Source organism: Chironomus tepperi, unplaced genomic scaffold, assembly GCF_022539635.2.
Source record: "Chironomus tepperi strain 1889 unplaced genomic scaffold, CSIRO-AGI_Ctep_v1 contig_409, whole genome shotgun sequence".
NCBI lineage: Eukaryota > Metazoa > Arthropoda > Insecta > Diptera > Chironomidae > Chironomus > Chironomus tepperi.
Window position 1 is genome coordinate 504,780 of NW_027226531.1, and position 13,839 is coordinate 518,618.

General features: G+C 36.1%; 3 protein-coding genes across 4 annotated transcripts; all 3 read left to right on the forward strand.

Moving 5' to 3' along the window:
* Positions 1–984: 984 nt before the first annotated feature.
* LOC139096961 (serine protease gd-like) lies at positions 985–3,193 on the forward strand. Of its 2 annotated transcripts, none has more exons than XM_070648722.1 (5): positions 985–1,298; positions 1,356–1,564; positions 1,653–1,741; positions 1,799–1,878; positions 2,505–3,193. In XM_070648722.1, exons 1-5 carry the CDS (start codon positions 1,067–1,069, stop codon positions 3,170–3,172), a joined length of 1,278 nt encoding a protein of 425 aa, XP_070504823.1. In that variant the 5' UTR covers positions 985–1,066; the 3' UTR covers positions 3,173–3,193. The 2 variants fall into 2 exon arrangements, with proteins under 2 accessions (XP_070504823.1, XP_070504824.1); XM_070648723.1 differs by having other exon boundaries at positions 1,665–1,741.
* A 517-nt stretch (positions 3,194–3,710) lies between these two features.
* On the forward strand, positions 3,711–6,078 carry LOC139096945 (serine protease gd-like). Its single transcript, XM_070648700.1, has 5 exons — positions 3,711–3,825; positions 3,919–3,977; positions 4,228–4,304; positions 4,367–4,997; positions 5,710–6,078. Exons 1-5 carry the CDS (start codon positions 3,739–3,741, stop codon positions 5,918–5,920), a joined length of 1,065 nt encoding a protein of 354 aa, XP_070504801.1. The 5' UTR covers positions 3,711–3,738; the 3' UTR covers positions 5,921–6,078.
* A 964-nt stretch (positions 6,079–7,042) lies between these two features.
* LOC139096937 (uncharacterized) lies at positions 7,043–13,607 on the forward strand. The gene is made up of 8 exons (XM_070648692.1): positions 7,043–7,111; positions 7,230–7,851; positions 8,031–8,178; positions 8,292–9,373; positions 9,995–10,262; positions 10,335–11,375; positions 11,512–11,665; positions 12,502–13,607. Exons 1-8 carry the CDS (start codon positions 7,051–7,053, stop codon positions 13,605–13,607), a joined length of 4,482 nt encoding a protein of 1,493 aa, XP_070504793.1. The 5' UTR covers positions 7,043–7,050.
* The last annotated feature ends 232 nt before the right edge of the window (positions 13,608–13,839 follow it).

Sequence of the window (13,839 nt, forward strand, 5' to 3'; positions counted from 1 at the left end):
CATCAAAAATTCATGCGATGACGTCAATTTATTGTGATAAATTTAATAATTTGAATGCGTTGAGGCTTGAAAATGTGGAAATGAAGGAAATTGAGGAAAATTCTCTACGAAAATGTCAAAATTTAAAGCTTTTGCATTTAAATGGCAACGAAGTTAGTGAAATTCCGGAAAATTTACTCATCAATAATTCAGGTATGATTGAAATTGTCATCAGTTCTAATCAAATTAAGTCACTGGGTGTGGATACGTTTAAGATGCAGGAAAATTTACAAAAACTTTTCCTTCACAACAATCAAATTGAGTCACTGCCGAGTGGAATCTTTAAGAATTTGAAGAATCTTAAAAAGTTGAATTTGGACGATAATAAAATTGAAGTTTTGGATGCTGAGTGGTTTAGTAGTTTAAATGATTTGGTGAGTAGACTCAGATTTAGTTCAATTTTGATCACCAAAAACAATTCAAGGAACTGGTTTCTTAATCTATCTGGGATATCCTACTATATCTTGGTTATTTTACCATACTTTGAGATACCCTGGACTACTCTAAATATACAGCACTACCATGGATATTCTACATTTCCTTGGATACCTTACTCTACCCTGGATATCCAACACTACCCTTCCCTATCCGGGATATCCTACTGTACCCTGGATATCCTATAATATCACGAATATCCTAGCATTACCTAAGATACCCTATATTAATCTATATACCCCACACTACCAGGGATACTCTATCGTACCCGGTATATTCTATCCTACCACTGGATATCCTACAACACCAGGAATACCTTACCCTACCAAGGATATCTAGGACTTTCTAAGAGTAAACCGCCTAGTCAATCCGTGATTCTGCATTAGGGCATCTAGGATAATTTTAAGATAGGTTAACTTAAGGTAGTTAGGATCCTTGCTCATTTCAAGCTATAATATACTTAATATTCCTCACTTTAATCTTTAATATTTCAAATTTCTATTTTTAGCTAACATTGTCCATCCAATCCAACAAGATTGCTCACTTACAACAAGATATTTTTGAAAATCTCAACAATCTTCAATTCCTTCACATGGACCACAACTTATTGACCGTCCTTAATGCCAATTCATTTGGAAATCGTGACAAATTGACGCAAATTTGTGTAAATTTTAATAACATCAGTGCAATTGATCCTGCAATTGTCCAAAATTCATCACTTTTGAAGCTCAGAATGGAGAAAAATGCTTGCTATGATGAAATTATCGAGAGTCGGGATCGAATGGAGGAAAAGTTGAAGACATGCTTTGATAATTTTAATTTTGGTAAGATTAGTTGTCATTAACATGTAGCTATGAATTATTCAACCTCTAATCCAACAGAATATGCTGCCCATGATCCATCAAATTTAGAAAACAGTCCAATATTTGATGATGATGAAATTTTAAAAGTTTTGTCACCAATTGAGCCAGAAATTGAATATGAGAATGTTACAGCTGTAGATTTCGACACTAATATTGATACAGAATCAACGACAGAACCGTTATCATCCACTACAACAACAACTAAGAGAGTAATAACAAAAAAACCGGTAATTAGACCTTGACCAAATTGACATGTGGGAATTCCCATTTTGTTTACTGTTTTGGAATTATTTAAATTATTCTTATCTATTCAAGTCAATCTATTCAGTCAATTGCGGCAGAGCTGACTCGAGTGTTGTTGAACTTAATGATGACAATGAGTTTGCTCGGGGAACTTATCCATGGTAATAACTTCAAAATTAGATTCTTAAGACAATTAATAAGCTTATGACTAATTTTAGGAGTGCTGTGATTATGAAATTAGATCAACTAAATAGTCCATGCGGTGGGGTTTTGATATCAGAAAATAAGGTTGTTACAGGTAAATATTGTCAAAGTTGCTGGTTACTTAGGTAGACAGGGTTATCTTACCTTACCCTACCAAGGTATGCATGGTTATCCTAGCTTATCCTTGTTCTTAAGTTATCCTACTTGAGTACCTTACCCTACCCAGGTTTGTAGGCAGGGTTATCCTAAGCTACCCTCCCCAGGTAGGCAAAGCTATCCTACCTTACCATACCCACGTAGGCAGGGCTATCCTACCTTACCCTGCCCAGGCAGTCAAGGTTATCTTACCTACCTACCTAAAAAGGCAGGGTTATCCTACCTTATCCTACCAATCCTAGGTTACCCTACCTAGATTGTCTTACCTTATAACTTATCCTATTTGGTTGCCTTACTCTACACAGGTAAACAAGGTTATCCTAGGTTACCCTGCCCCACACCATCCTAGGCACTCTAGAGGTGAAGGAACAATAGGGTAGGTGGGATGCGCTCATATTGCCTTACCTGCGTACCACCTATACCACTCCTCTTTCAGTCCTAGGGTTGCTAGGATAATCTGGGTTAGGATAATCATGTCTATCCGAGTGAGCTAACCTAGGAAGCTTAAGAAACTGACCTTGAAATACAGCATCACCTAGAACTAATGCACAATTTCTATTTCAGCTGGAAAGTGCCTATACAAGTACGACATGAAAACTGAAAAATTTAAAGAATATGATATTCTCAACCTTTTGGTTAAATTAGGCAGTCATCATGTTCACAACAAATTAGAAGGTGAAATGAAAGTAGTTCCATTGTCATCAATTCACATTCATCATGACTATAACATTATGTCTGAAAAGATGGACGCTGACATTGCTGTGATTGAATTGAAAAAAAATGTCAAATTTTCTAAATTTATTCAACCAATTTGTATGATGGATGTGAATACAGAGTTAGATGATATAGCGGAAGGTGTCGTAGTCAGCTATGGTCATCCAGAAAATGTCATAAGAACACCTGATCTTAAGCCTAAAAAGAAGATTATTAAAATATATCAAAATTCAGACTGTGAAAGGAAAAATGTAGCTTTTGAATCAATATCAAGCAACAGAACATTCTGTGGTGGTGACAGTAAAGGATCTGCCGTGTGTATGGAGGATATTGGAAGTGGATTATTTATTAAACATGATGATTATTACTATCTAAGAGGTATTGTCTCTATTGTTGTTGGTGATAATGATGAAGTTTGTGATGACACAACATATTCACTATTTACGGATGTGTCAAAATATATCAAATGGATTGCGGATGTTCGCGATGATTCTGATTTGACTTTTAATATGGCTTGAATAAAATGTAAAATAAATTAATTGTTTTTCATTTTTTTATATCTGTTTCTAAATTTGTATGAAAAATATCATCTCAATTTAGGTCTTTGATCTTCGGTCTTCGGTCATCGGTCATCGATCATCGATCATCGGTCTTCGGTGGTCTTCGGTGGTCTTCGGTGGTCTTCGGTGGTCTTCGGTCTTCAGTCTCTTTGGTCTCTTCGGTCTAGGTCTCGGTCGTCGGTTTTCGATCTTCGGTTCGGCTCTTCGGTCTACTTCGTTATCTTCGGTATCTTCGGTTTTCAGTTTTCAGTTTTTCGGTTTTCGGTTTTCGTTCTTCAATCTTCCTTGTTTTTTCTTGGTCTCTCACTCTTATGTTCCCTCCTTCTTTTTGTTCCTCCCACTTTCAGTCTCTCGTTCTCAGACTCTCAGTCTTTCGATCTCACAGTCCCGCCATTAAATATGTATGTGTTCATAAAAGTAAATAAGACGTTCGTTCATTTTGTGATAAGAAATTTCGCTGAAAAATGTCTTATATTTTTATAATCATTTGTTAAGGAACTTTTGAAGAGGATCAATCTAATAAAATGAAGTTCTTATTTTATTTTTCAAATTTATTATTTTTCTGTGCAATTTTGAATTTTCAATCTACAACAAGTGCTTATGTAGTTGGAGTAAGTTACATTGCTATAAAATTTCAACTAATTATTTCAGTAAATTATTTAAAAAAATATATATTTAAAAATCATTTTATTTCATTAAATTAGGAAACATGCGGAAAAATTGTGGATAATCTAGGGTCTATTGGAAATGCAGTCTATCCATGGTAAGAGTAGACCTAAAACGAACCGAAGAACCGAAGACCGAAGACCGAAGACCGAACACCGAACACCGAAGACCGAAAACCGAAGACCGAAGACCGAAGAACGAAGACCGAAGACCGAAGACCAAAGACTGAAGACCGAAGACCGAAGACCGAAGACCGAAGACCGAAGACCGAAGACCGAACACCGAACACCGAAGACCGAAGACCGAAGACCTAATATGTAACTAAACCATTTCCTTATTCTTTACAGGTTTGCAGTCCTATCAACTACCAACGGAAGACAATTTTGTGGTGGAACAGTACTGACAAAAAATAAAATTCTCACAGGTAAATCCAAAGGTCAAATTTAATGACATTAAACTACAATTTTTTTTTGAAAAAATATCTAGCTGCATCATGCATTCACGGCAAAGACAATTTGTACAAATTCACTGCAACAGATATAATTGTAACTTTGGGAGCTCGTAACCTTAGTGCATCAATTGAAAGAGGTAGAATAACTGTCGATGTTGAAAGGATTGATGTCCATCCAGACTGGAATGTATCTTCAATGTCATTTGATGCTGACATGGCTGTTTTAACATTAACTCATGACGTCAACTTTAATCGCTTCATTAAGCCAATTTGTATGACTGATTCTAATTCGGAAATTATGAAAATAACCCAAGGTCATTCGATCAGCTACGGCCTACACTCATATGATGATAACAAAAATGAATTAAATCCAATAACAATTCCGATTGAAAATAGAAATGAATACTGCTTTTATACTAATTACGAGTTGGTTCAATTTTCGAGCCCGAGAACATTTTGTGGAGGATATCGTAATGGTTCTGGAGTTTGCATGGGTGATGGTGGTAATGGATTGTTCGTCATATATGACAATATGTACTATCTTCGTGGAATTGTGTCAGCAACATTGGTATCTGGTGGCGGTTGTGATCTTTTTAGTTATGCCATATTTACGGATGTTCCTAAATTCTATAGTTGGATTAATAGCAAAATCAATGATTTAACTGTGTAAGTACTTTAAAGAATTGAGCCAAATTGGGTTAACTTACTCTCACCTCTCACCTCTCACCTCTCACCTCTCACCTCTCACCTCTCACCTCTCACCTCTCACCTCTCACCTCTCACCTCTCACCTCTCACCTCTCACCTCTCACCTCTCACCTCTCACCTCTCACCTCTCACCTCTCACCTCTCACCTCTCACCTCTCACCTCTCACCTCTCACCTCTCACCTCTCACCTCTCACCTCTCACCTCTCACCTCTCACCTCTCACCTCTCACCTCTCACCTCTCACCTCTCACCTCTCACCTCTCACCTCTCACCTCTCACCTCTCACCTCTCACCTCTCACCTCTCACCTCTCACCTCTCACCTCTCACCTCTCACCTCTCACCTCTCACCTCTCACCTCTCACCTCTCACCTCTCACCTCTCACCTCTCACCTCTCACCTCTCACCTCTCACCTCTCACCTCTCACCTCTCACCTCTCACCTCTCACCTCTCACCTCTCACCTCTCACCTCACACCTCTCACCTCTCACCTCTCACCTCTCACCTCTCACCTCTCACCTCTCACCTCTCACCTCTCACCTCTCACCTCTCACCTCTCACCTCTCACCTCTCACCTCTCACCTCTCACCTCTCACCTCACTCCCTTCCTAACTAATAGCGTTACATTATAAGGAATCTGCTGATAAGTTAATTAATTATTTTAAAATAACAGACAAACAACAACAATTGCAACAACAACTTATAGATCAAAATGGCAACAATATTTCGCAAATCAAGGATCGTTAGAAACAACAACTAGAATGACCTATAGAACCACTAGAAGGACCACTCCTACATCAACAACCACTCCATCTCCTGAATACAATCAAAATGCTAACGAAGATGTCTCATGTGCATCAAAATGGTATAGATTCTGTCCATAAATTAAAAATTCTTCTATGCTTCACGTGGAAGGTAAAGATTAGGGTTCGGACTGCATATTCTGCGTTTTCAATGCGCGAACCTTTAATTTTTGGTAAAATCTTATAAAATACCTTTAATGTTAAAAAGTAGACGTCAATAAAGCTTTGAAAATATGTAAGGATCAGTGTTTTCTTAAGTTTTCGTTGTCACAGAACACCTTTTTTGAATTTTCAGGGTAAACGATTTGATCACCTGAAATAGAGTCTGTTACATGCACAACTTTATTAAAATCACGTTCATTTGACAATGTGACTGAGAAATTTGTTTTGACTGACGAATCAGGAATTGATGAAATCTCCGCATATAATTTCAAATCACGATGGATCGTATCATTAATGTTGAAAGATACAAGTGCTTCTGAATATTTTTATCCAAATTTGCATTTTGCAACTTCCATTTTAATGATTTTCATAAAAATGATAATGAAGATGTTGACTGACTCTAAATTATATAAATTAAGAATTAAGTGAGGGGAAATTCTCATTTTTAAGACATGCAAGAAGCTTTGAGGGGAAATAAGGAGAACGATTAATGTCTTTATACTCGAATACATCGAGTAACTTGATACTTGGATGATTAGAACCTCCAAAAAATCACAAAAATTTATGAGAGATTTACTCAATTGACTTTAATTATTTTTCACAAGCTTATCTCCTCTCTCGGTCAGTAATCAGTCATAAAATTGGAATGTTTGTGATTAAACCTGTTTAAGGATGAACTGTAAAATGAAATTTTTAATATTTTGTGGATTATTTGTGCTTTTACTACCGACATTAGCTCAAAATAGTGAAGTATGTAGCTTGTGCCTGACAATTTAGAATCAATAATTAAATTGTGATGAAAAATAATTTTTTTTTTATTTTTTTGCTGTAAGTTTTTAAATATTTTATCTAATTTGGGTCAGTAAATGTTAATAAAATGTCAATAATAGTTTAGGGAACCTGCGGTAGAGTTGCAGTTGGACAAGGAAATATTATCAGAGGACATTTTGCCAAACGTGGGCTTTTCCCATGGTGAAGAATCAAAAATTTAATCTCAAAAATTCTCTCAAAAATGAAATAAATTCTCTCTTAACAGGGCGGCTGTGTTGATGAATGAAGGCATTAAATTTTGTGGAGGAACACTTTTGACAAAAAAGTTTGTGTTGACAGGTGAGATTCGCCAATTAAGTAACTATTCTCTACAGATCACTGTAGGAGCTGGGCTGTGGCTCGCTCGCTCGGCTTGCCTTGACAAATGCTCATATTACTAATAAATGCTTCATTTTAGCTGCTCATTGCATACACGGCAAGGAAGATCAGTACAAGTATACGACAAACGATATTAAAGTTGTTTTGGGTGGACATAACTTTACCGTAGAAGAACCTGGACGAGTTTATTCTGAAATTTCAAGTATAAATGTTCATGAAGACTGGAATGTAAAATCAGAGTCACATGATGCAGACATTGCAATGCTGACTTTGAAAGAAAATGTCCAATTCAGTTCATATATTAAGCCTATATGCTTAATTCCTCCTGAATCAAATGTTGTTGAAATATCGCATGGATATGCAGTTGGATATGGACTGAATCAAAATGAAGAGGTAGAGAATGTTCTAAAATATGTTAAAATGCCAATTCAGTTTAGCAATGAAGAATGCTTTTATACAAATCATGTACTTTTGTCACTGTCAAGTCGTCGAACATTTTGTGCTGGTGATCGTAATGGATCTGGTGTTTGTTCCGGTGACAGTGGAAATGGATTATTTGTAGAATATCGAGGTGTCAATTATCTTCGAGGAATTGTGTCAGCTTCAATCGCAGATCCTGTAGGCTGTAATACTTACAACTATGCAATATTTACAAATGTCCAAAAATTTTATGAATGGATTACGGATATAATCTCTCAAAGGTAAGAATATGATGGAATAATTAAGATTAATTCAAATTCAATAAATTTGTCAATTAATTTTGACACTACGGTTCAGAGCTGTTTTTGGTGAGTCGAGATTTAAAGCCGCACATTATGAACCACTATATTTAGGATTTTTTGGATGATTAACTAAATTATTTTTTTTATTTTATATAAAGTGAACAAATCATCCTGATTGGATCTTATTTGCTATCAACGGATTTGAGAGCAGGCTTACGTGTTGACGTGTCATTATTGACATCAAATACACCCATGATTAAGAATGTTCGTATATCTGATGCTAAAGCATTTCAAATCCAGTTTCAGGTAAGCTTGTTTCTTGCTTTTTATTTTAAACTTTTAAAAGCCGTTAAAAATTTAAATTTTGAAAATCCGTTACAAATAAATTTATAATTTAATTCAAATATTCTTATTGATAGAATATCCCCCAATCAAATGAATATGAGCTGAAGGTTGCATCAAGGTCATCTAATAAATGCTCGTCATCTAAGCTTATCAAGTCTTCAGATCGTCCGCTAATCCTCATTCAGTTCAACAAACTCTTCTATTCAACCAGCGAATCCTTTTCATTCCGAATTTTCGCATTAAATCAGAAACTGCTTCCATATAAAGGAACACAGTCCATCAATATTAAAATCCTTGACTCTAAAAATGAAGCTGTCCAAATATTTGAAAGAATCCCAACCACAAATTTTGGTGTCTATGAAAATTCCTTTAAACTTAAATCTGCTCAAAATGTGGGTCAGTGGAAGATTCAAGTCGAATCCGGAGACAAGAAAATTACCAAAAAATTCCATGTCGGGCAACCAAGTGATGACAACCTTGAAATGTACATACAAATGTCTCCAGTTATCAGCTACACGGATAGACGAGCTTATATGGATATTTACGTTAAGGACAAAAACAACAAGATCTTTACTGGAACCGCAAATATCTACGCATCTGGAAAGTTTAAAGGATCGGACAGGAACGCCTTCGACAGGAAGCTTGTTAAGCAGGTCGAACTGGCTGGTCATAGAAATGGAGTTGACATTAAATATGATGAACATTTGGGAATATATCCATCAGCTGACATGATCTTGCGATTTGATGTTGAAGCCACTGATCCAGACACACAAAGATCCATCAAAACATCAAAGGAAGTTGAACTTAAGTACAATACTAGAAATACGATTCATCTGATCAGGAAGAAGTACTTTAAACCAGGATTTAAATTTCCAATGAAAGTCAAAGTTAAGACATTAAATGGACAACCTGACAACTCCTTCAACCAATTATACATGACTGTTGAGTATCACAATAATGGCACCGGAACTGTTAAGAAGCAATTTCAATTAAATCTTAAAGATGGTGAGATATTAACACCTGTGGAACCGACGTTAACTACAACACAAATTACATTGAATTATCAATTTGCTGATGCAAAATTGACTGAAGTGATTGAACCATTGCCAATGATGGGAGAGAAGGAGTATATGCAAGTAACTACTCTGAAGGAAAGGTAAGATATTGACATGTTAGAAGTTCGAACTCCGGGGTAACTGTTGTTTTTTTCCATCAAGCTGTGTCCAAGACAAATTGTGTCTTGTATAGAATGTGTCTAGGATAGAATACTTCTTGGATATATTGTATCTAGGGTAGAATGTTCCTTGTATAGAATATGTCTAGAATATAATGTATCTAGGATAGAATGTGTCTTGGATATATTGTACCTATGATATAAGATGTCTTGGATAGAATGTGTTTTGGGTAGAATGTGTCCAGGATAGAATGTGTCTTGGATATATTGTGTCCAGGATAGAATGTGTTTAGGATATATTGTGTCTAGGGTGTATAGAGTCCAGGATATAATGTGTCTAGGATGTATTGTGTCTAGGATACTATGTGTCTTGGATAGTATGTGTATTCGATATACGGTGTCTAGGATATAGTGCCTATGATATAGTGTGTCATGGATATATTGTGTATAGGATATATCGTGTCTTGGATATATTGCGTCATGGATAGAATGTGTCTTGGAAAAATAAGTCTTGTATATATTGTGACTTGGATATATTTTGTGTTCGAATGAGTCCATGATAGATTGATTTTAATATATATTTCATCATTTTTATTCTTTTAGTACTGTCATCGGCCAAAAGATCAAATATCAAGCACAAACTACGGGAAAAATGGAATCACTTCACGTTCTTCTAATAGGCATAAACGGTATCGTATTTTACGAGGAATTCTCTGATGCTGTTGGAAAGGACATTTATGAATTTGCTGTTGAGTTGACTGAAGAAATGAGGCCTGAATCAAGAGGAATTGTATTTTATGTTCGTCGCTCAGATGGAGTTCTTATTTATGATGAATTTTTGGTAAATATTGGATATGGATTTGAGAATACGGTAAGGACAACAGTTGTTTAGTTTGTGGATCGATGGATATTAGCTAATATATCTTAATCTTTATCTTTACAGCTCGAAATATCAGTTCCAGAAGTTGGAAAGCCAAACGAGCAAATCAATATTGATATTAAGACAGCAAAGGGTTCAAAAGTGTTCCTCACAGCCATCGATCAACTGTCACCGCAACTGATCCGCGATAATGAAATCTCTAAAAATGACATCTACAATGAGTTGATCTATTACTTGAACTATAGATTCCCAAATACGTCACTTTACCATTTTGAAAAGTTCAACGGATTTGTTCTGCAACCCCTGACAGAAAAAGGAACATGTGATTCGAATTTGGCACGGTACGAACCTGACGAGGTGGACGAGACATCCACTGACGTCGACTACTTCCCAAAAGTTTGGCTTGATAAAAGTATTGATGTAACATCTGACGACAGCTCTGTTTCTATAAATCTACCAAATACCATTACAACATGGAGATATTATGGATTATCGATGCATCCAACAAAAGGCTTAGCAGTCGTTAAAGTTCAACCAACAACGACAGTTAAAAATGAAATTGTGGTTATGACCAAAGCACCACAATATGCATACAAGGATGAAATTTTCTGGGTCGACGTCAATGTCTTTAACAATCATCAAGATAGACTTCAAGCACGTGGATCTATAAGTCTTGAAAATGCAATATTTGTGGATAAAAACATTAATAAAAGATTTAACTACGAGTGCACCAAGTTCATACCATCAAGTAACAAATACGACATACAAAAGTCCTTAACTTTACAGCCACAAAAGAAGACATTTGTTGACAAAATTCCAATCGAATCCAATGGCATAGGAGATATCAAAGTCACAGTCACAGCAGCTGCTGGAAATTACAAGGATTTAGCCTTAAAATCAATTCATCTTCTCACATCTGAGCCATTTAATCCAAATGGAAACTTTGACATTAAAGTTCAAACTCAAAAGAATCGAGATGATCACGTTAGAATCAATATCGAAGGTAAACAGTTACAGACACAGCCAGACACAACAGTCAGCATTATGGTTCAACTTCCAAGAGGATTTAGATATGTTTCACATGTTCAGAATGATAAGATTCAGGTTGGTATTCAATTGTGACTATCAAGCTGAATTGGCAGGACTTCAATGTCCAGACTCCAAAAGTCCTACAAACTCTGCTATCAAGTTATGTCCTGATTGTTCAACTGTTTACTAATGACATGATTTATTATTTCAGGATTATAAATTCGAACAAGATCCAATCGCCGTCGTGTTCTACCTTAGAAATATAGGACGTCAAGGGTTTAAACTTGGTGTAATCGGATCGAAGGTTTATGACGTTGATAGCCACAGCCCATCACTTGTCCAGATTTATGACTATGATAGATTAGGTAAGATCCAATATATGAGCCAATATATAGCTTAAGTACTCGAGTCTTTGTAAATGTTAAGAGGTATAGCTAATAAAAGGAAAGGAGAGGAATAATTTGACAATGCTGGGTTAAGACCAGTGGTGGGAAGGCTTATATTTTTCACCTTGGCGGTACACCTTGGTGGTAGTTCTCGATTGAATCCACACACGGCATGTCATTTTCATGCAAGTAGTGAAAAAGCTATAATGGTCAAATTGGTTAGGAAGTCGGGCAATCGACTCAAAGGACCCGGGTTCGATCCCAGGGAAATTCTAGTTAAATTTGTGGGTTTTTTCGCTGTTCTAGTCTAGAAAAGTTCTAGTCACACCAACCCGGTTTGTGTCATTCACGACACACAAATTGTGACTAGGTACGTTGCATTGATATGCAAGGTCATGCAGCGTGCATACTTAGGGAAAGTAAAACAATAAGGCAACAAAATATCATTAGTATGCCGCGGAAAACAGGTTGACTACCACTGCTTTAGACGAAAGTTAGCCCCGATCAACACCTCCGGTTAATAATTCGGTGTCCTTTACATCATTTTGTTGTCAGTAAGGGTTCCTGATACTGAGAACAGCGACTTCTCGGATAGTCTCGAGTCCTGATATTTCCCGATGTCTTGGACAGTCTGGAGATCGAGACCAAGACTGTCCTAGATGTCTCGGCTTCGGTCTCAAGAATTTGACGAGACCATGACATCGGGAATCGTTAGTTGTCAGACCACACTCACGTCTAGTCGCATCACAGAATTGTGTTGCTCCGGGTTACTACGATACATTCACTATTACTCATTAATTTATAAATCTTTACAGTAATCAAAGAAACATCATACTATACCTATGATACAAATGCTTTGGCATGCAACAAAATTGAAGTCTTGGAAGGGAAAAGTCTTGTTGAAAAAGAACTTAACAAAATACAAGGATATCAAAAATCTGCTCAAGATTTGAGTAATGAAATTAAACAAGCAAAACAACAAATAGAAAAAGCAGGAAAAACGCTTGAAAATGCAAAAGAAAATGTCGGTAGTGCCCAAGAAAAAGCACAAAAAGTTGATGAGACATTGGAGGATGCTTTGAATGTTTTGAGTAGTGCTGAAAATGAATGGAACACTGAAAATGAAGCACAACAAAGCCAAGATGAAGCTATTGTTGAAGAATCAGCAGGAAGTGAACCAACAAATACAGCACAAGCACGAAATGCCGTGAAGGCTGCAAATGCGGAACACATTGATGCACAAAGGAAATTCGAGCATGTAAAAACTAAATTATATACAGCAGAAAGGAATCTCAATACTGCTAAGCGGAATGCACATAAGCCAAAAGATGAAGCTAATCAGCTACGATGGTATGCAGAGGTTGTAAAAGCAAACGCCACAAAAGCTCAAAATAAACTTAAAAAGGCACACGAATCTATGAACGATTCTCTTAAATCTGTGAATGAAGCAGAAATTGAAATCAATAAATTGCTAGGTGATATTTATAAAGCTTGGCTGTTCATTAAATACGTAATCAATAAAGCAAATACAGCATCAAAATACACAGAAATTAAAGATGAGGTTGTGGAAGCACAAAATAAAGCTATTAATGTTGAAATTCAAGTAGATAATGCCCTTAGTATAAAAACTACAGCCGTAGAACAAGTCACAGAATTTGTTAATTACATTAATCAATTATTTGACGATTCCCAACAATTCGAAGCACATTGCAACCAATTATCAGAACAAGCCACATCAATAAACAATACAGCTATGGAAATTAAAAGGACAGTCGACTTTTATAAAGATTTACAAACACAATATGCAAATGCAGAACAAAAGCTAGCAGATGCGGAATTTAAGCTGATATCAGCAAACTATAAATTGAAAAAATTAGAAAGGAGAACTCAAAGAAGAACAACAACAACGAGAACAATTTAGCTATGATGTCAACGATAACGATTCAATATCAATAACTGATTCAGATGATTGTTCAACATGGTACAGATTCAGCAATTGTCAGTAAATTTTATGCCTTGTTAAAATATGAAAATTACTTGTCAAAAAAAAAAGTAAATAAAATTTGAATTAAAAAATTAAATTTTTATAAAAATTGGCAATGGTGGATAACCTGTGTGCCACGGCACACTAATGTGACACCAAAATGTCATGA